Source organism: Microtus pennsylvanicus, chromosome 6, assembly GCF_037038515.1.
Source record: "Microtus pennsylvanicus isolate mMicPen1 chromosome 6, mMicPen1.hap1, whole genome shotgun sequence".
Classification (NCBI taxonomy): Eukaryota; Metazoa; Chordata; class Mammalia; order Rodentia; family Cricetidae; genus Microtus; species Microtus pennsylvanicus.
Window position 1 is genome coordinate 32,878,936 of NC_134584.1, and position 22,166 is coordinate 32,901,101.

At 46.2% G+C, this 22,166-nt stretch overlaps 2 protein-coding genes across 5 annotated transcripts in view; one reads left to right on the forward strand and one right to left on the reverse strand.

Moving 5' to 3' along the window:
* Positions 1-20,618, forward strand: part of Nim1k (NIM1 serine/threonine protein kinase) — a 47,895-nt gene extending 27,277 nt beyond the window's left edge. For 2 of the 4 annotated variants that reach the window (XM_075975988.1, XM_075975989.1), the window contains 4 exons: positions 1,876-1,969; positions 3,490-4,391; positions 17,856-18,124; positions 19,752-20,618. In XM_075975988.1, the coding sequence (XP_075832103.1) occupies positions 4,100-4,391; positions 17,856-18,124; positions 19,752-20,501 (1,311 nt within the window). In that variant the 5' untranslated portion in view covers positions 1,876-1,969; positions 3,490-4,099 and the 3' untranslated portion in view covers positions 20,502-20,618. The remainder of the gene's footprint in view (positions 1-1,875; positions 1,970-3,489; positions 4,392-17,855; positions 18,125-19,751) is intronic. The other 2 variants (XM_075975990.1, XM_075975987.1) reach the window with 1 other exon arrangement.
* The window catches only part of Tmem267 (transmembrane protein 267), a 234,166-nt gene that overhangs the window by 120,280 nt on the left and 91,720 nt on the right, over positions 1-22,166 (reverse strand). The window lies entirely within an intron of this gene.

The following is a 22,166-nucleotide window of genomic DNA, read 5'->3' on the forward strand; positions in this document are numbered from 1 at the left end:
TGATAATCAGATGTTGGGACTTCTAATTTGATTGACAGATTTTTTATTCTCTATTGCTCATCTCTTCTAGACTAAAAAAATAAGATTCTTCAAGTAAATAATTTAATTCTCAAAGGATCTCTTTCATGTCTGAGTGATCTTTTAAGTTCTAGTGTTTTGGTTTGATTTTATGGATGCTTTCTGCTTCCTTCTTGTTCTGTTTCCTTTAAGTTCCTCTTGGTTGTCATGGTGGTTTGGGTGGGTGCGGTCTCTTTCATTTTGGAGCCCTTCTATTGGTGCCTCTTGTGTGGCCATTCACTCAACTAGGAAGAAACTAAGACTGGATTAAAAACAAACTCACAATCTCTTTCTCTCTCTTCCTCTCTCTGTGTCTTTCTGCCCTGTTTCTCTGTCCCTGTGTCTCTATCTCTGTCTCTTTCTCCCTTTTTGTCTCTCTCTCATATGTATGTGTGGCCGGGTGGGTGGGTGGTTGGCTCTGGCACCAAGGGTTGTGAAATGGGCACTCAAGAGAGCTTCTGCATTGCACAGTCTCCAAATGTGGTCTCTCTCTCTCTCTCTCTCTCTCTCTCTCTCTCTCTCTCTGTGTGTGTGTGTGTGTGTGTGTGTGTGTGTGTGTGTGGTGTTGGAGTGGGGGTAGGGACTTTTCCTCTGGAGCTAGTCCAGATAATGAGAATCCCCTGCCTGGAGGTTTAGATGGTTAGTCCTCTCTTTTTCAGAAACTGCAGGTGCAGGAAGATGAAGGAAATGGGATTCTGTAAACAAGTTTTACCTAATACTCCTCCTGTGCCCAGGGTTCTTCTTGAACTGGGCAGGGAGAGGAGGGCAGAGCGCGGTTTAGCCTTCTTTGGAGAAGTATGGGCTGGGAGCTTGCTTTCTCCCACACTCAAACCATCACCACGATTTCGGCTCTGCAATCTTCAGCCTTGTAACCACTGAGACACTCCCCTCAACCCGACTCCCATCCCCGCCCCTGCCCCCGGTGTTTCCTGCTTTTGTTTATATCTATTTATGTGATTTATTTTGGAGTAGAAAAGGGTTCCTTTCCCCCTAATTGGATCATTGGTATTATCAACGAGTTTCAATTCATCTTCAATACAAACCTAATTCTTGTAAATTTGTAAAAGCTTCTTTATCTAATTTAAATAGAAGATTAATTGTTTTCCTGGCTTTTAAGAAAAAGAGAATCGGTTTAAGGCCATGTTGCAAGAAATCTAACTTGAGGGCATACAACTGGTATACAACTCATAAGCCACAATATAGTTGGCCACTGTCAGCAGCCATATCTGATCTTTCCCCGATGTGGAGCAAGGAGAAGGGGGACTTATTGTTCCTAGGAGGCATCCGAAGTCAATTTGGTTAGTGAGGTTAAAACACTGCAATCCCAGGGCACAAGTGGGGCCCACAATGAGAGTGTTGGGGAACCAGGGAAGGAGAGGATGAGTTCTGGGTCGGCAATTGTGTGGGAGACGAGGAAAGCAGGTGCCTGGAGTCCTGAGGACTTGGGAAGAGTAGACCTCTTGGAGGGAGCAAGGACAAGGAGATGCACTAGTAAGGGGTCCCAGTCAGATGATAGAACTACAGCTAAGCTTTTCATCACACAGGAAGGTGGCATCAGGAATCCCAACAGCTGCTACAGCGTAGCCCAGGCTTTGGAAAGAATGTGCTGAAGTAAGTTTTCTGAGATAATTAAATGTTGGGTTAGTGTTATTAGCTTATAAATAAAAAGGTATTTGCCTCTACTGAACCAGACTAAAAGCTAACATTGGGTAACTTAATTCATTTCTTCTTTAATAAACTTATCAGATGAGCGCCAGGCACTGTGCAGAGCCCTGGCGCACTCAGAAAAAACAAAGCACACCTTCTTAATTTATTTAGCTGTGGTAAAATAGGCCATTGACAACCGCAGCCCAGAGAGGAGGCACTCAAAGAGCATGCAGAGCCGAGAGTTCTTCACAGCTCCTGCTGCCTTGTAAGTGACTTACTGTACCCAGACTTCTCTTTTGCATGGGTTAGGTGACTTACTGTGCCCAGACTAGCCCTTCTCTTTTGCATGGGTTAAGCTAAAGTTTCTTTCAGAACCATGGTTGCCGCTACCCCTATCTCTTGTGAGCTCCGCGTTGCAAATCTGACCGTGTCTAGTGTCACTTGACCTTGGCTTAGCCAGATATCCAGAGACAGGTTTCAGAATGCCTGTAAAGTCTCTAACATTAGATGCAAATTGTGTGGGTGTGCTTTTTCCTGGTCATAGATTTTATTAGTGTCTCAAAGGAGTCTGTGAACCTAGGACAATTACTAATTAGTGCCTGAAATCCCCTTAATCCAGGAAAGGGACTTTTGCCTTAGTGTTTTTAGCATCTGAATCATTCTACTTTAGAGCTGTATTAGTTATTGCTAAGTGGCCCCTTAGAACCCTGTAACCTTCATCTACCTTCATGTCCCCATATCCAGATAGGAGGAGTATTGGGCACAAAGTTCCCTTTCTGATAGCAGTCACATACTTAGCCCGTAATAACAATAAGGCAGCCCTATCCATAATAATAACACAACTTCTTCAAGCCGACTAGAAATTGCATTTCCAGGGCAATCTGTTAGGTTGGGTCTTTGTTTGTTTGTTGTTGTGTTTTTCCTTTTTTCCAAATTTTTAGTTTAAAAAACTCTCAGGTTCAAAAATGACACATTTAGTGAATGCTCTCAACACAGAGAGCCCAGCATTCCGTGCTGTGGGAGGGGACGTGGGGACAGGCTGTGCTTACCACCTTCACGGAGAAGTCACATTTCAGAAAATAATCAAAACACCAAGGGGATTCAGGGAGATGATGCTTTAGTGCTATTCTGTGGACATCTCAGAGGGCTCTGTGAGCCTCAGATGATGAACGGAAGAGGGGGTGCAGGCTAAGTCTGGAATGCGGTCCACAGGGCAGCGTTGGCACCTCCAGCCGTGCTGCCCTGGGTTTCTGTCCCTCACATGGAGGGCCGGGCCCATGAGACGAACAGCCCATCAGAAATATAAGGAAAAAATGAGCAGAGGAGAAATCGTCTTTGTCAATGGCAAAACAGAGAGAACAAAAACAACTAGAGAAGGAGAAGCCGTACTGGAATATGACGGCGCTAAAGGAGGTAAGAAAGATTCGCAAAAATGTAAGGCAGTTTGAGAATCAATAAGCTTTGTCATTATTGCTATCTTGTATTTTTTAAAAACTCAATTTTTTAAAACTGAACTAATACAACATGTGTATTTTCCTAAACTTCAAGAAGTAGAGTTGCCTGCCTTGCTTGAGACGCATGGACAATCTAGGTTTCCTAAGTTGGCCCGGAGAGCATGTGTGCATGCTGACTTCTCTTTTTGTTAGACCGTATGTAATTTAGCATCCACTATTAATAAGACTCAAAAACTCGTAGAGTACGTTTAGAAAAACGTTCACGAGGTGGTCTCACATTCTCCTGTGTGGCACGTTCGAATGCGCTAATTATTTTACTCTCTGTCCTCAGGATGAGCCGTCATCTGCCAAATTTTCAGGACAGCTCAGGGCTTAGAAGAGGGCTCATCTAAATAAAGGCCGGCTAAAGTGACATTGTGCGGATTTAATCCTCTCGCTGCCTGTGTGACCAAAGGCTGATTTACAAGACTCTTCCTTTCTTGGAGTTCAGATTATTAAGTTCCCAGGGTCCTGTGACTTGACAGCAAGAGAAACACAAAATGAAGGTCAGCGATGAGCACCCGCTGCGGGGACTCGGGGGCCTCCAAAGGGCTTTTGCACTCTGGAGTGCGAGACTGCCTGGTCTCACAGGGAAATAAAACGGAGCCTTTGTCCCCCGTAGCAGCCACTTACACGACAGAGCATCAGATTCCACCTCTGGAGGAGTCGCGATAACTGCGTCTAGCTTCTCCAGCGAGTGCTTGGAAAGCCGAGGTGAGGGAAGGCGAGAAGGGCCAGGAGTGAGGCCCGGCTAGAATTTTGCTCACTCTCAGAGCTCTCATGGACGCTGCTGCTCCGGGAGACCTCAGCTCACATCTGCCTCCCTTGTGGCCTCTGCCTGCCTTACAAGTTGCCCTGACAGTGGCTCTGGGCTGAGATGGAGACGTGAGCCTGCGTGGACGATGACTGCGGTGTTTGTGAATGGAGGCGGCCTGGTGCACACACACTGTGACAGGTGGGACCGGCGGGACAGCACGGAGAGCAGCTGTCAGACCGAGTGCGCCCAGGAGAGCGAGGAGGACCAGCCCCGCCACCTGACGCCCTTCGAGAAACTAACTCAGGACATGTGCCAAGATGAGAAGGTGGTGAGGGAGATCACATTGGGCAAACGCATAGGCTTCTATCGAATTCGAGGGGAGATCGGGAGCGGAAACTTTTCCCAGGTCAAGCTGGGGATTCACTCTCTAACCAAAGGTAGGGTCTGACTTCCCAAAGATCACCTGTGAGCTATTGGGCCCTAATTGAGGGTGGGGGCTAGAAGGTTACTTATGTTCATGTTTATAGCTTCTGTTTGTATTGATGGGTCACTAACAATGGCCTGGAATGTTGTAGAAGACCTCCCAGACCACCAGGGTCCCCCCTAACCAGGCGAACTATTCCTGTTCTTGTGGTCTCAGGGCCTTTTCTGCCTTAGTCTGCTTCCTGTGCGTTCCCAGTGATACTTGGCTCTTCACTTTATACTTCTGGGATTCTGAATGAACAGTGCTCACTACTTTGGCCTCAGGGAGGACCGTGTAGAGAGCACCCCTTTGCTATCCCACCCTAATTGGGCCCTTTCCCAGAGTTACCACAACTTAGTTAGCTAAAGCTGGCAATTGGCGTAAGGGAGAACCTTGGCAAGTCTGCATGCTGAAACCACCATCTGAAGCCCACGGGTTCTACCCTCTCCTGAGACGCCCTTCCTAATGTTGTCGCCTCAGCCCCCTTCACCATGCCCCAAGGTCCTGCTTTTTCTCCTATCAGAGGTCTTCTGCTCTCTGTTCAGCCAGGCCCCAACCCCAAGCTCCAGGGCCAGGGACACAGCACAGTGATATGGAACTGGCCTAATATGCACGTGAGGCCCTGAGTTCAATCACCAGCACAGCCGAGAAGAGAGCCTCATACACGCGCATGCCTGTGTGCACACCACAACACGCATGCACATTGGCACATACACTCAAGAGTCACTGGAGCGCCAAATCTTCCAGGTGCTCTGAAGCCTCCTGGGTATCTGGGTTCACATTGCCTCACCTCAGCTGTCTTCCTTAGGGATCTCTGTAAATTCAAGGGCTTCTCCCACTTCCTAGTCTCCATTTACAAAACGTGCAATGATACCCAGTAACAGCGCTTATTTCTCTGGGTATCAGAAGGAATGAGTAAGTGATCAATAAATACTAGTTACTGGTATAATTTTTCACTTACATCTGACCTCCCTTTGTGCAACCAAAGATACATTGAAGACCTTATTTATTTATTTATTATTTATATTTTCTGTGTATGTGTGTTTACGTGAACATACATGTGTGCCCTGGACCTGGAGCTATAGATAGTTGTGGTGCTGGGAACCCAGCCTGGGTCCTCTGGCAAGAGTAGCCAGCTCTCTTGATAGCTGAGCCATCTCTCCAGCACTGGAGTCTCTTTTTTTTTAAATTAATTTATTTATTTATTAGAGATTTCTGCCTCCTCCCCGCCACTGCCTCCCATTTCCCTCCCCCCTCCCAATCAAGTCCCCCTCCCTCATCAGCCAGAAGAGCAATCAGGGTTCCCTACCCTGTGGGAAGTCCAAGGACCACTCACCTCCATCCAGGTCTAGTAAGGTGAGCATCCAAACTGCCTAGGCTCCCACAAAGCCAGTACGCGCAGTAGGATCAAAAACCCATTGCCATTGTTCTTGAGTTCTCAGTAGTCCTCATTGTCCGCTATGTTCATCAATACCACTCTTGGGAATATAACCAAGAGATGCCCTATCATACAACAAAAGTATATGCTCAACTATGTTCATAGCAGCATTGTTTGTAATAGCTAGATGCCCTTCAATGGAAGAATGGATGAAGAAAGTATGGAGTCTCTTATTCAGCTGAAGTCAATTCCTCATATAAACCCAAAGCAGCTCACCTGCATTCCCTCCGGGCTGTGACTTCCAACTTCAACTGCCTGTAAGAGTTATTTGGGAAGGTTAAAAACAATACTGCCTACAAAGCACCCCAGAGCCTTTTAGGTAGTTGTTCCAGGGTGAGATTTGTCACGAGAATTCTTTTAAAACTCTGCAGGTAATAGAAACACTGCCTAAGCATCTTGCATGTGCTGTCGACGGCCTCTAAAGGAGTAACTTTTGAAATAGGTATTATTTGTCTTCAAATTCAATTATGTAGTATCGTGTCAAGCTTTCGCTGTCTTCAAATGTTAAACCTTGTTTCGCTTGAGGTGATATTCACCTCCTCAACAACAGAGGTACTGCACTGGGCTCTGGGGATAGAAAGAGAGGTACTAGTCGCCACCCTCAAGCAGAAGGAGAAAAGACATTCAGACAAGGGCAATGCAAGCCAGGATTTGAGAGATACATGAGCAAACTTGTGGGTTTAAGTCTTCCAGCTTAGGAAGGTTGCACAAGGGGCCAGAGGACAGCTGGATGGAGTCAGCTCTCCTCTTGATGAAGAAAGGCATCTGTAGGACTGATGCTGGCCAGGGTGCTCCAGAACAGATTGTACTAAGGGCGTGGGGGTGGGATTTATTATAAAGTTGAGATCCCATGGTTGTGAAAACTGAGAAGCACCAAGATTTGCAGCAGGTGAGCTGCAACCCCAGCGGAGACAGTAGGGGAGCTGTTTGAAAGCCAGCAGGCCCAGGGGCCAAGAGCCAATGTTTTACTGGTTGAATGGTTGAATCTGGAAGCTAGAAAAATAAAACTCAGTGTCCCAGGGTAAGACAATTGAACAGAGGACATTTTGAAATCCAGACTGGGCAAAGCCCACCCACCTTTTGGTGTATCTCTTGCTTTATTCTACTAATGTGAAAATGTATATTTTCCACTCCTCCATGCGCAGAATAAACGTTTGACCAAACACCTGGGCACCTCAGGGCCAGTGAAGTTGACAGAATTAGCGTTCACAGTTGGCAGCTGTGTGGATGTGGAGTTGTGGACGGAGGATGGCAGAGGGAAGTGAACTTGGCCTTCTTGGCTGTGTGAACCAAAGATTGGTGCTTTTAGTATGCATAGGGCAATATTAAAGAAGTGCATGCGGGATGGAAAACAAGAAAACTGCTGATGTCCAGAAGAAACCATCCCCTGGGTGGGGACATGGCTTGAGATCCGAGCAGGGTTCACATTGCGGTGGTTAGAGAAGGCAGTGGCAGTCACTGAGAGGGACAGCAAGGAGGAGCAGTAATAACATTTTACACCCCAAGTGACGGCTGGGTTGCACCTACTTCTTTGGTGGAGACTGAGCCTGGGTCCTCACATATCCTAGCTAATGCTCTATGCTGAACCACACTCAATCCTCTCCTTACTTTTATTTTGAGCCACAGTCTCCTTAAGTTGCCAAGGCTGGCATTGAACTCATTCTGGAACCCAGACATGCCATGAACTCATTTATTCTCTGGCCCTAGCCTCTTGGGTATGGGATTACAGGCCTGTGCCAGCAGATCCAACATGGTTAACATTTCGTGTAGACATAAGCCCATATAGACAGGGTGTTTGTATGCATGTGTTATCGGGTGCTGAGAATCAAACCCACGGTCTAGCACATTGTAATTGTACACTCTCCCACTGAGCTATACCTCAGCCCCTGGAGTGGTTTTAAATACATATCCACTCTTTCTCTGTGAGCTCCATGACTTTCCTTATTTCAACTTTTAAAAATATTTAGTTTTAGGCAGGCGTGGTGGCACATGCCTTTAGTCCCAGCACTCGAGAGGCAGAGGCAGGCGGATCTTTAAGTCTGAAGAGCCTTACAGAGTGCGTTCCAGGATAGCAGAGATACACAGAGAAACCTGTCTCAAAACTAATACTAATAATTATTAATTATTCTTAATAACACTCCTTAATATAATAATTATTATATTATTTATGTGTATCAGTGTTTTTCTTGCATGTTTGTCCATGCACCATGTGAATGCCTGATCCCCACAGAAACCAGAAGAGGGAGCTGGATCCCTTGGAACTGGAGCTACAGACTGTTGTGGGCAGCGTGTGGGTGTTGGGAAACAAACCTGGGTCCTCTAGAAGAGCAGCCAGTGCTCTGAGTCAACTCTCTGGACCTTTCCTTTTTCTTTTCTCAATGAACACTGGCTCTCAAAAAAACCACAACTTCACTTTTTACTCAAATCAACTATTTAAAAAGGAAACCAGTGTTACAATATTGGGGTCAATAGCATCAGCTGCTTGGAAGGCGATGGCAAAATAAATACAACGCAAACAGATTTTAAAGTTACCAGCTAACAAAAAGCCATCGATTAAAGCAACCAATGGGAAACTTTCTTTTTGAGGGGCTGGAGAGATGGCTCAGTGGCTAAGAGCACTGGCTGTTCTTTCAGAAGTCCTGAGTTCAATTCCCAGCAGCCAGATGGTGGTCTCACAACTGTCCGTAATGAGATCTGATGCCCTCTTCTGACCTACAGGCATACATGCATACAGGTCACTGTACACATAATAAATAAATCTTTTTTTAAAAAAAAACTTTCTTTTTACATTGATTAGGAGAATTCAATGAGAATTGGGCTGAGCTAACACTATTATTCTGGAATAACATTTTACATGGTTGAGGGCTACTACTATAACTGCTTTGTGCCCTGTGAATCTTAAAAGCTCCCCTATAATGTCATCCAGTCTCTTCTGTCTTACAGATGAGGAGGCAGAGGCCCACATATGGCTGTTCCCATGTTACAGCAAAGCCAAGTATAGAACTTGGCTTCCTTCTTCCTTCATAAAACTTTTCCGCAATTGTGGGAATTGTGGGAAAATGTTAAAGAGGCCTGTCTCCTCCCCTGCCTTCGGCAAGCTAGCCAGGTTAGCTGCTGCCGACGACTTCTTCACACCTGTGGACACTCTCCCCATTTTGATACCATTCTGGAGCAGTGGGTTTTGTCAAAGGAATAGGAAACACACTAGGAGTCAGCGTTGCAGCACTAAGACAAAATACCCGAGATAACAACCTTTGAAGGAGGGAAGGTTTATTTCGTTCACTAGTTAAGAAGTTTGACCCCCATTGTCTTTGGCCCTGTGGAGAGGCAGTACAGTGGGAGACATAGCAGCTTAGAAGTAAAAAGGGAGATGTGAAAAGGGACTGGGGTCCCAATATCCCCTTCAAGTGGACACCCTCAACGTCTAACATCACTCCAGTAGGCCCCGCCTCTTAAGCTTCTGCCACCTCCCAGTAGCATCGTGGACCAAGGACCAAGTCTCTAACACATGGACCTTGGGATGGGGTACTTCAGCCAAATGATAGCAGTGACCAGATCTTATAAAAGAAGCGTGGCATCTTCTTCCAGCTGATTTCCTGCCTGACCGTCTCCCCATTCAGACAAGGTCCAGGACAAAAAAGCCACCATGACTTATGTGGGAAAGGGCAGGGCAATCCTGAGGGAACACATGGACTTGCGAGTTTGTGAGATTTGCGTGGGATTTGCTTTTCTATCTGTGTGACTATAAAAAAGCCTTGTCTCCTTTCTGTGAGTTTCCCCATGATAAAGTAAGGCAAGGGTTAGCTTGCATTAGCAGCAGATCATTGGACAGAGCAGATTTAAAACTACATTAACATCATTTTAGTTTGCTTTCTGTTGTGATAAAATATTCTGACCAAAAGCAACTTGGGGAAGAAGGATTTGTTTGCTTACACATCCCTATCACAGTCCCTCATTCGGCGAAGCCAAGGCAGAACTCTGAAGGCGGGAACTGAAGCAGAGGCCATGGAGGGGTGCTGCCTACTGGCTTGCTCTCCACGGCTTGCTCAGTCTGCTTTCTTATATATCCCAGCACCACCTGCCCAGGGGTAACACCTCTCACAATATGACCACAGTGGGCTGGGCTCTTGTACATCAGTCTTTAGATAAGAAAGTGCTTGCCCATAGGTCAATTTGAGAGTGCATTTTCTCAGTTGAGCTCAGTTGAAGTTCTGTCTTTCCACATGACCCTAGCCTGTGTTGTTGGAGGCTGCTCATTTGTTCCCAGCCACTCAGACCTGAAATAATCACACAGAAACTATATTATTTGCAGTGCTGTTTGGCCCATAGCTTAAGCATATTTTCTAGCTAGCTCTTATATCCTAAGCTAAGCCATCTCCATTAATCTATGCATCACTACAAAGGTCATGGCCTATTGGTAAAGTTTCGGCAGGCTCCGGCAGAGGCGTCTGTCTCCTGATGTGGCTGCATGGTTTCTCCTGACTCCGCCTACTCTCTCTATCTCTTTCAGCCTGACTTTACTTTGTTAAGCAATGGCCCTAAGCAGCTTCTTTATTAACCAATGTCAATAAAACATGTTCCCAGCATACATCACCTCCCACACCAAGCCTGTGTAGAGTTAACAAGACATTGATCAGAGCAAAGATGCTACATAGCACACGCTAAACAGAATACATGGGAAAAACTCATTAAAGAATGGCATTGATCTTCTCTCAAAGCAGTCTAGATTTTTCAGGCCTGAGCCATTTGTCACTCAGTTCCAGGAGCATAGGTGTGCTCAAATTAGCTCACGCGGGGAGAGTTAGAGTGGGGAAGTCTGAGGACCCGCAGGGTCTCGATCACGCCACTCATTCCGTCTTTACTCTTCATAGGATTTTATGGCTTCCCATGATAACATTTTATCTTTGTTGTCATGGTATTTATCATCATGATCAATATCTCTCTGCTTCTGTATACAGAATGACATTCCACGTTTATTATTCAATTGCATCTCGGCCAGGAATCGCGGTTGCTAGCTCAAGCTCCCTATAAGTTCCCCTTTATTGCCCATCTCCATTCTACTAGTTTTATTCTATTTTGGTTCAAATTCTAATATATATTAGAATATATTATATATGTTATATATATTATATCTGTGTATACACATATATATTGGCTCACTGGACAGGGGTGACGGCTGCTTTAGAGTGAAGGCCACTGCAGTCTGCAGGGCCACATACCCCCTACTCTCTTGGCGGAGCTCCAGGTCTAAGGCGAATAAAGAAAACAGCATGCTGGTAAGTCTAAGTGTATCCACGATGGGCGGAATAACCAGCTAAGCTGAGAGAACACCACGAGGCCGGAGCAAGGCAAGGCTCATTTCATAGACAGGCTGTTAGGTGAGAAGACAAATGATGACCAGCGTTTATCTGAATTGCATGACTTCCTGCCTGATATGTTAAAGTTAACGTCGTACCCACCTGCCTGAGTTTCAGAGAACAATTCCCTACTGTGTGGATGGCGCTTCATAAAGCTTGCATGTTCTTCCTAGGCCTAACCACCAGAGCCTAACCCTGTTAGCAAAAGCCCAGTGTCACCCCCGGGTATGGGGTGGCAGATGCGAAAGAGGGCAGGGAAGTGGATAACGGTTTGTGCAAATGTGGGCCCCATACAAAGCCATCTTGGCCAGAATTGTCACGAGGTTTTCTAGGAAACACGAACGTTCTGGGTATCAGCAAACATCATTTCAATGCCCAGGAAGTTCCCAAGACAGTAGCTAAGGATTTAAGAAGAAGAAAAAAAGACAATAACAATAAAGACACTGGCTGCTCTGGGTCTCCAGGAATATGATAACAATATGGCCTCTCCTCGGGCAGGAGTTTCTTTTCATAGCTGACAGCGTAGATTCCTCTTGGGATCTGCAGGGACATAGGGCAGGCTAACAGCCAGCGTGAATCCCTTTTTAGGCTAATTAGACGTTTCTCGAAAGTGATGATGCACCGGGCTTCTGAATGTTTTATGTCCCATCTGCTGTCACCAGCAAATAACAAAGAAGCCACAGGTACCAGAGCTTTTCTTGGTCGCTGCCCCTGGTGACCGCTGCCTTGCTCTTTCCCTCAGCTTAAGTTTCAAGAATCCTTGCTTCTTCTCTTTCAGTTTGCTCTTTCATTGGTCTACTCACTTATTTTTGCTTCCTTTGACTTCTTTTTGTGTGTGTCATGTATGTGTGTGTGTCCATGTGTGTGGGTGGGTAGACTCACCCACTCTTTCACGCGTGGTGGCTAGCGGCTGACATTGGAATCTCCTCCTTTATCTCTATCTCACCTTTAAAAAAATTAAAAATTCATTCTTTGGTAATTTCACACATGAATACAATGTATTTAGATAATATTCCCCCAGAGTGATTCTTCCTCCAGTTTTCCCCAGACCTGACCCTCCCCAGCCCTTTTCTAACTTCATCATCTCCTTCTCTTTCTTTAATAAGTCACCGAGCCCAATTATTGCTGATCATATGTGTCCATCATTTTTTTTAAACATTATTCATTTTGCCAATGGACTTCTTTGCCCTGTTTTGGCTAGATTGGCTAACCAGAGGTCCCAGGGGGACCCCTCTCTCTCTGCTCCCCATAGCACTAGAGTTTTAGATTTTACAGTTTGTGCTGGGGATACAAAGTCAGGTCCTCATACTTGCATAGACAGGGCCTTATCCACTGACTCATCTCCTCAATTACCATTAAAAAACAGGCATATATGTGTGTGTGTGTGTGTTTGTGTGTGTGTGTGTGTGTGTGTGTGTGTGTGTATACCAAACGCCTCCTGAGTGCATGCCTTGTTCTGGACTTTACAGAGACGAGTAAGGTGTGTAGGTGTGGCCTCTTGTCTCGTAGGTACTAATAGCTGCTTAGAGAAGACTGAAAACAGATACTACAAGTTGCCACAGCTATAAGTGTGTGCTCACCGGACACCAGCAGAATCCAGAAACGGCCTGTTAACTAGAAAGGTTTACAATGGATCCTCAGATTTACTTCACAGGGCACAGTAGGAAAAGCTTCCGGGGGAAAGATAGTATGTAAAGTACCCACAGGTGAGAACCAGTGAGGGGGCACTTGGGAATTTAGAAGAGCTGGGGCAGACGAGCCTGCAGAGAGGCAGGAGCGGACACGGGCGGTGTTGATCCAATCATCGGCTTGCCTGCAAACGCTCTTCTTACTCTGTTGAATTTTGTCATTTAGCTATCAGAAAGCCACTGAAGACTGCAAACAAGCAATTGATGGGATCTGATTTCAGTGACCAAGATGAACTGAAGGCAGGGAGTCATGAGAGTAAACGAAGGCAGTCTAAAGATCCGGGTGAATGAGTAACGATGCCCATTGTAACTAAGGGAGTGGCAGAGAGGGTGGAGAGAAGTGGTGCCTTTGAGAAAGGTTTAGAATCCTGAAAACTGGGCTGTGTGATGGCTCAGTGCTTGCCTTGCAAGGGTGAGAATCAGAGTTCAGATTCTCAGGACTCACAAGCAAACCAGGCGGGCCGTGTGCAACCCCAGTGCTCAAGAGGCCAAGACAGGGATCTGCAGAGCAAGGTGGTTAGTGAGATTAGCTGAGTTTGTGAGTTCTGGGGTTCTGGGGTCAGCAAGAGACCCTGCCTCAGACAAAGTAGAGAGAGATTGATGAAGACACTTGGCATCGGATGCTGTATCACATTATAACTTGAGTCCCCTCATGTTTATTATAAATACTCAACATTTGACAACTGTTTGGTGAGTTGAGTCAGGACACTAGCTTCTCATGGAAGCATCACAATGGTAAGAAGAGCTAGCAGACAGAAGGAGGGTGGGCTAGAGGCTTACTCAAGGTAAACCTGCTTAAAGAAAGCCCATTGGTTTTTAGAAAGTAATCCCCCCTCTTAAAGGGGAAGAGAAGATGCAGAAGGAAGAAAATTTGGAGGTATTCATTATGGATACTTAATAATTTGAAGCCTTCACACAAGTTTGCAGATATCTGAATTCTCTTGAAAACTAAAAACCCAACAAATTGAGATCTGAGGTCAAACTAGCAATGACCATTCGGAATTGAGCAGCAGCAGCAGCTACCCTTCAGTCTCAGGCATACTGCAGCCCCTGAAGCCACACTGACCTCCCTTGTTACCCAGTCTGCCCTCCCCACACTTCAGCTACTCCCCTGCCCTCCCCACACTTCAGCTACTCCCCTGCCCTCCCCACACTTCAGCTACTCCCCTGCCCTCCCCACACTTCAGCTACTCCCCTGCCCTCCCCACACTTCAGCTACTCCCCTCTACTTCCCACACTGCAGTCGGACCACTGTTCCCACGACCGGAGTCAAGATGATGACACTCTCCATAAATCCCTGGATTTCCCAAGGCTGCCTTCCCTAAAGCAGGCTCCTCTGAGCCTATGGGTTACCTCACCCTGCTAGCACTCCTGGCTAATTTGGGGATCACCATCCATCAGTTCACACCTCTGGCATAGAGGACTCCCCTCAGCCTCTCTAGCACAAATAATGTTACATCTCATGTAGGCCAACATATGCATCATCCCCTGGGCTTCTCCTTTACCCCCAGTCACAACTTAGTGTTCTTACTCAGAGGGGCTGAGTAAGAACATATAATATAATATAATATAATATAATATAATATATATATATTTCCTTCCTAATATTAACCACATGTATCATAAGGGCTATTTTCAAAGCCCTTCTCTTTCGCTGGATTGTAAGAAGAGTGTTTGTCTTTTCGCTGCCTAGTGCACACTGTATACTACTGAACACGTGTTTCGAGAGTAGATAGGGACCGCGGAACTGGCTTAGTTGGTGAAATGCTAGCATCACCAGTGTGAGCACCTGAGTTTGGATTCCCTGAAGCCACGGAGAACACTGGCCATCCGCACGTGTTTGTAAATACCAGGGGTGGGGAGGTAGAAGGTAGAGATAGGGAGAGACTCAGAAGGAAGATCACTAGAACATTCTGGCCAGCTAGCTTAGGCAGAGATAGGGAAACACCCAGAGGAAGACCCCTGGAACACTCTGGCCAGCTAGCTTAGCCTACTGGCAAAGATGCAGGACAAGGAGAGGCCTGATCTTAAATAAAAGGTGAAGGGTGCTTAAAAAGAAATGACACCCAAGGTTGTCCTGTGTAAGTGCTTCTGCACATCTGTGCACACACGAGTAGCTATGAAGACTGAGTTCTTTAGGGAACTGACATCTTTCTTTTTCTTTTCTTTTCTTTTCTTTCCTTTTTTTTTTTGAGACAGGGTCTCTCTGAGTAGTCCTGGAACTCACTATGTAGATCAGACTAGTCCTGAAATCACAGATAGCTGCCTGACTCTGCCTCCCAAATGCTGAGATTAAAGGTGTGCAAAACTATGCACCGCTTTAATAACGTTTTATGTGGTTCAACATTTGCATTCTAATGCAAAGCACAGCTGTCACGTGACTTAACACTAGATGAGCAGAATCTCAAGAGGAGCCGGGCGATGGTGGCGTACGCCTTTAATCCCAGCACTCGGGAGGCAGAGGCAGGCGGATCTCTGTGAGTTCGAGACCAGCCTGGTCTACAGAGCTAGTTCCAGGACAGGAGAGAAACCCTGTCTCGAAAAAAAAAAAAAAAAGAATCTCAAGAGGTACTCACTCCAACAGCACTTGTCCCACCCTACTGTAGTCCTGGCTCGGCGAGGGGGACCTTTGCTAAAGTGGTTCTAGGAAAGGGAGGGTTCTAGGAAAGGGAGATTAAGATCCCCACTGCCACCTATTGTTGAACATTCACAGTGCACAGAGCTAAGGGGTCACAGAGCTGAGGTTATAGGAGCCTGTGACAAGGAGAGGGGAGATAGCAGGAGAAACCCCTTCTGCAGGGACTGTGTGTCTGGAAGGAGGAATTTTAACTCCGCAATAGCAACTCTTCTGGACGGGATGTACAGACTGTACGGATTGTTGGTTCAGGGAAACAGCGAGAGGCAATCAGTGCTAACCACTGAAAGGTAGAACAGATGTGACCAAGGAGGAAGAATGCCTGGAGGATGTCGGTAAGGAAGCCCATTTGCTTTCTCAGTAGCCAAAGTGGGACTTAATTACTCATGGCTTGCTTCCTGGCTGCTCAATATTGCTTCCAACAGAAGCAGCTCCCCACATTAGACACCATCACTACCTCAGTCCATTTCAGAAAGCTGAACTGACCTTTAACACGCTAGTAAGACTCCTGCTTTGAGCAGGCAGCATCTATTTTCATGCCAATAACACTGTACCAAAGTTCTTCGAAGCAGGCGTGTTGCAAGTAGGTCAAACAGCCAGTCTGTCGCCGTCCCTTCTTGCTTGTCTGCTAACTGCTTTCTGGATAGTCTGGCCAAATCTGAACAACATAATGAAGCTGTGTTATGAACTCAAGATTCATTTATTTCTAATGGTAACCATTTTCATCATATGCTCTATGCTTATTGTAGAAAAATTTCAAGTATTAGTAATCAATACACAGAATTTATAGAACTCTCTGTGATCCTTTAGATAAGCCTTCCAGAGTTTGGGTGTAGTTCGGTTGGCAAAGAGCTCACATGGAGTACACAAAGCCCCCCACCACCCCGCTTTAGTCCCTAGCCCTACAAAAAAGTAGGCGTTAGTAGCACACACCTGTAATCTTAGCACTTGATAGAGTTTAGAGGTAAGAAATTTAAGGTTATTTTTAATTACATAGTGAATTCAAAGCCATATTGGGCTACACAAGACCCTTTCATTAAAAAAAAAAAGGTAGTCAGGGGTGGTGGTGGTGCATGTGTTTAATCCCAGCACTCAGAAGGCAGAGGCAGGATTTTTGTGAGTTCAAGGGCAGCCTGGTCTATGAAGCAAGTTCCAATACAGCCAGAGCTGTCACATAGAGACCCTGTCTCGCAACCCTGCCCCCTAAAGTATCTAAACATTTTAATAAGATGTCTCACCATATTTTTTATCTATGAGTGAATATTTGTATTTTTCTTATGTCTCTTACATATTTAATGTCTTTTCACATCAATAAGCACAGACTGACATCACTCTGGGGCATATTGTTATAAACAAAGATGAACTACCCTTTAACCACCTCTCGCTGGCTACTTGCTATTCCCTGTAACCCCGGCACCCTTGTACATACATCAGGTTATTTCTTTAAGATTCATTGCTAAAAGTTAATGGCTGGATTAAAGGGTGTAACATCTTCAGGATTTCAACACATTATACTAAACTAAAACACTATCCAGAACTATTGCACCACAAAGTCCTCCCTCCAGTTGCACAGGGATGGGCCAATCCCTTCATCCTCTCACCAACACAGCATAGACAGACTTGTCTGCATGCCTTGGACTTTGCATGTCGGGAACAGACAAAGTAAAATAAAACATAATCCTTACAGGGCGAGGGAAGATAATAGGGAAGACAACATTTATAGGCTGGGGAGCTAAGACTGCAGAACATGGATATTCTAAACACCCAGAGCCTGGGTGTCATGGTCACCTTACGCAGGTGCCATGGGAGACTTGTGGGGATAGGTTAATTGTGAGGCTAGCTTTGCAGGGTCACCAGGGATGACCTGAGGCAAGGACAGGGACATAGTGGTAGAGAGATCTGGGTAAAGAAATGGTCCCGTGCATGAATGTTTGCTGTTTCAAGAACAAACTAGAGGAGGAAGTTGGAGGGGAAGCTGGGCCAGAGCCACAGGCTAACACTGAAGACAGAAGCCTGTTCTGATCCTGAACTGCTCTCTGGGCTAAGTCAAGGACTTTTAACTTTACTTGGAAAACTAGGTGAAGATGACAAGTGAGAACTCATTTGTGAGATAGGAGTTGGCAACCAAACCTATTGATAGATATTGATACTAGACTTGAGATTTTTTTTCATTTCCATTGATTTGGGAGCCACTGAACCTCTATGTCTGATAGGATAAATAGACTGCCCAGAACCCTTCCAGCTTTAAATACCAATTTCCTTGTTAAAAAACAAAACAAAAGGAAAAAAAACCCTTTAGCTCTTTTTTTTTTCTTTCCAGAAAAAGTGGCCATTAAGATTCTGGACAAGACCAAGTTAGACCAGAAAACCCAAAGGCTGCTCTCCAGAGAGATTTCCAGCATGGAAAAGCTACACCATCCCAATATCATCCGCCTTTACGAAGTTGTGGAAACCCTGTCCAAGCTCCACCTCGTGATGGAGTATGCAGGAGGTGGGGAGCTCTTTGGGAAAATTAGCACCGAGGGGAAGCTTCCTGAACCAGAAAGCAAGCTCATCTTCTCCCAGATCGTGTCGGCCGTGAAGCACATGGTAAGCGGGGGCCCCCACTCCGCCTGCCGCGGGGATGTGGGGCTTTGATTTGTTATCACATAGACATCACAGAGAAGGTCGGCTCTGCAATAGCGGACAGCTGACCCTTCTATAAGTCAGAACTTTAGCTGGGACCAGGGTTCTTGCCTCCGAAGCAACATCCAGGATCTTGGTACCCAGCAGGCTTGTGGCTCCTTCTGAAGTTGGCAGGAGCCTATCAGAGAAGCCAGATGAGCGTCCTTCATTTACTGCCCACCCACTTAGCTAGTCACCTTTCCTTGGGCCTCCTTTTCTGTACTGGATGCCTTTATCTCATCTCAGAGCTCACTTTTCAGTCCTGGCCATACTTCCCGACCAGCCCAGTTGCCCTCTCCCTTTCTGAAATTCGCTTCAGTCCCAGGTCAACTAATACCAGACTTTCTCATCTTCAGTGACCGCCATCTGGCTCTTCTCCCCCCGCCCCCCCCCCCCTGTCCCCACCTAGTGCTTACTGACTCTCTGCTCCACGTATTGACGCTCAATTAAGTCATTCTTTAGTTCTCTAATGATTTGTTTTATAAAGCTGGATTTTGTGACACACACTACCTGACTTCTCCGAGAACTGTTTCTTCTGTGTACTCGTTCGGGCCCCACCGTACTGCTGGGCACATAGCGGGAACTTGTGTACGTACGTAACTACCCACTGCCAGGTAGGAGAGCACCAGGCACTCCAGGAGATGGTGCAGACACGGGTCCACAGAAGCCCTGTGTCCTGCCGTTGCTCCCTGCAGTCTGGCCTCTGAAAAGAGAAAGGCTGAAGGGCAGTCATAGATGTCACTGGGTTTGTGTGCAAAGACCACGCTGAGCATCCAGCATTGTAATGGTCCTCACACCAAGCAGCCTTCTGAGGTGCGCACCAGCATCGCACTTTGTGAAGAAGTGCCGTTCGTTTGACACGCTGATAGAATTGAATGTAAATTTGACCAGTTCCAGCTTGCAAAGCCTGTTTTGTTACCCCCAAGGACTCATTGGGATAAATGGCATTAAACCTTTACCCAAGCCTTTAAAACGAAATAGGTCAAAGTTCCCAAGACTATTGCCTGAACTTAGAGGGTAAGGGCAGGAAGGGACACGTACTGACAACACATACCAAGAAACCTGTTGCAAGAAACCTGTCAAATTCAACCCCCTCCTTTTGGCTAAATTATATGAGCCCACCCAAAGGAGTATGACCAGGAGGTTGGAGCAGGCCCCAAGACTTCCTGACTCTTGATCTCAGTCAAGGGAAAACTGAGAAAAGCCAGGTAAGACCTCCAAAAGGAAGGCTCATTATTTGATTGTGTCTCAGAATTGTGCAGTTGCATAAGAGCCAGGTCTTTTGTTCTGGCACGAACTCCAGAGTCTGCATGGCACAAATTCCAGTCGCCACCGCACAGAAGACTCAAACCTTTGGTCTGCTTTTGGGGGTAAAGGCATTACACTGGGTTAAAGGTTGTGTTAGAGTTTCCTCATATGATTTAAGTTGTTCCTATTGAATTTCTGTGTCTATGCCAGCACCGTCACCCACTTCTCTGTTGCAGATAAACTGATCTGTTTTCTATTTTGTCAATTACCTTAAAATTGACCATCTCCCATGTTTCCTTCACAGCATGAAAACCAAATTATTCACAGAGATCTGAAAGCGGAGAATGTGTTCTATACCAGCAGCACATGTGTGAAAGTGGGAGATTTTGGATTCAGCACCGTAAGTAAAAAAGGCGAAATGCTGAACACCTTCTGTGGGTCTCCACCCTACGCCGCACCCGAACTTTTCCGAGATGAACACTACGTTGGTGTTTATGTGGATATCTGGGCCTTGGGCGTCCTTCTGTACTTCATGGTGACAGGTACGATGCCATTTCGAGCAGAAACGGTGGCCAAACTAAAGAAGAGCATCCTCGAGGGTACCTACAGCATCCCCCAGCACGTGTCAGAGCCCTGCCACCGGCTCATCCGAGGAGTCCTTCAGCCCGTACCCACAGAGAGGTATGGGATCAGCTACATCATGAACAACGAGTGGATGCGAGGGGTGCCGTACCCCACCCCTTTGGAACCTTTCCAACTGGACCCTAAACATTTGTCGGAAACCAGCACCCTCAAAGAAGAAGAAAGTGAGGTGAAAAGCACTTTAGAACACTTGGGGATTACAGACGAGCATATCCGGAATAACCAAGGTAGAGATGCTCGGAGCTCCATCACAGGGGTCTACAGGATCATCTTACATCGTGTGCAAAGAAAAAAGGCTTTGGAAAGTGTGCCAATCATGATACTACCAGAACCTAAAGAAAGGGACCTAAAGAAAGGCTCCCGGATCTACAGAGGCATAAGACACACATCTAAATTCTGTTCAATTTTATAAATGATATCAGACAGCTGGCAACTAACCACAAAGTTTCTGCTTTTAACTTTTCTCATAGACAACTTGGATGGAAACGTTTTTGTAATTTTTAAATAAAATTTAAATTTGAGATATGCATACCGCCCCCGCCTCAACCAGAATTGTTTAGCCTAGATTCTGACTTGCCTCGACATCTTTGTCTTGTCGTACTTGAGTATTCTCTCATTTAATGGAGAGACGTTACGTATTTAGGGCTGGGTGCCAGGCACCGTTTAAGGTGCCAAGGAGATAGCAGAGATAGTCCCCTTCTCCTGCGTGTAGGAAGACAGATATACTTGCTAGCCGCTATTTTTGTTTTTAGAGGAAAATGACAGCTAGAGGGAGATGCCATGCAGACTCCCGCAGGATTGCCTAATTCTAGAAGCATGCTGCTTTGGATTAGACCTTTAAGGAGGGCCACCTGAGTTGGAAGACAGTGTGAGAACCAAAGGAACAGCCACGGTGACTTGGAAAAGGCGGAGATTGTGCCTAATATCCAGGGATATAAATTAGATTCCTCCAAACAGGACCAGTGGCAAAGGCTTTCACGTAGTTTATTTGGAGAGAGATCCCACAGCAGAGTAGCAAGGGACAGAAGAAACAGCAACAGACAAAGACATTATCAAAACTGGCCAGCAGCATAGGTGACTGTCATTCAGTCCCAGGGGTCTTGAGAGGCATCGTGTGTATCACATCTCAAGGGGCTGCCCAAGGTATGAAAGGGGAAAGACTTATCAGCCCTCATTCACCGTTGGGCAAGGGTAGTCAATGACATCACCTACCCTCACATTTCCAGAAAGTGCTGGGTGAGCACCAAGGGATTTCTTTGTCCTTCTGAGGCCTCTGCATCAGAAAAACCTTAGAGAAGGCAGGAAATGGCCACAGCCGTGGCTTGAGGCAGTGTACTGTCAAACAGGGTCTCTATGAAGCCTTCCAACCTGCGTGGAAAGGGTTGCTAGCCTCGGTGGCTGGAGGAAGCACTAGGGCAGGGAGGACCTGACGTGGAACACAGAAGCTAACATGGCCTTTCTGGACACCCCTCTCCATGTCAGCCCCTCTGTTAAATAGATTCCTTGGAGCGGGTGGTACCTGGAAGGACTCAACCCAGCGAGTTATCAGAGCCGTAACAATGGCTCTCAAACGCCAGCCACCAGGATTGCTTAATTTGTTTTACCAGACCAGCAGTTTCCCCCTCCAGGCCTTTAGATTCAGTGACTCCTTGGGTGGACAAGAGCCTTAACCACCAGTGACTTGAAAGTTTGGTATTCTTTCCAACAACCTAGGCTGAAGTTGATGAGCTGTTTGGGGTCCCAAGGGGCAAAGAGGATGGTTTCACTGAGACTCCAGTAAGGGCTCGTGTGAACTGGAATCTATGACTACATTGACTGTGGCTATTCCTTGACACACTATTAGGAGATATGACTGCTTAAACAACATCCTAGGTGAGGCTGATGCTATTAGTCAGGGGCCAGGCTTTGAGGCTCTCTGAGCTACCATCATTGCTGTGGCCAATCTGGAGGCTCTAACTGGACTCTCACCTGCTTCTCCCATCAGCTACCCTGATTTTTCCTCACCTTTGACCAACATTTGTGCCGAGTAGCATGACCCAAACTGTCATCATGAAAGGGTTCGAGTCCTCGCTTGCCC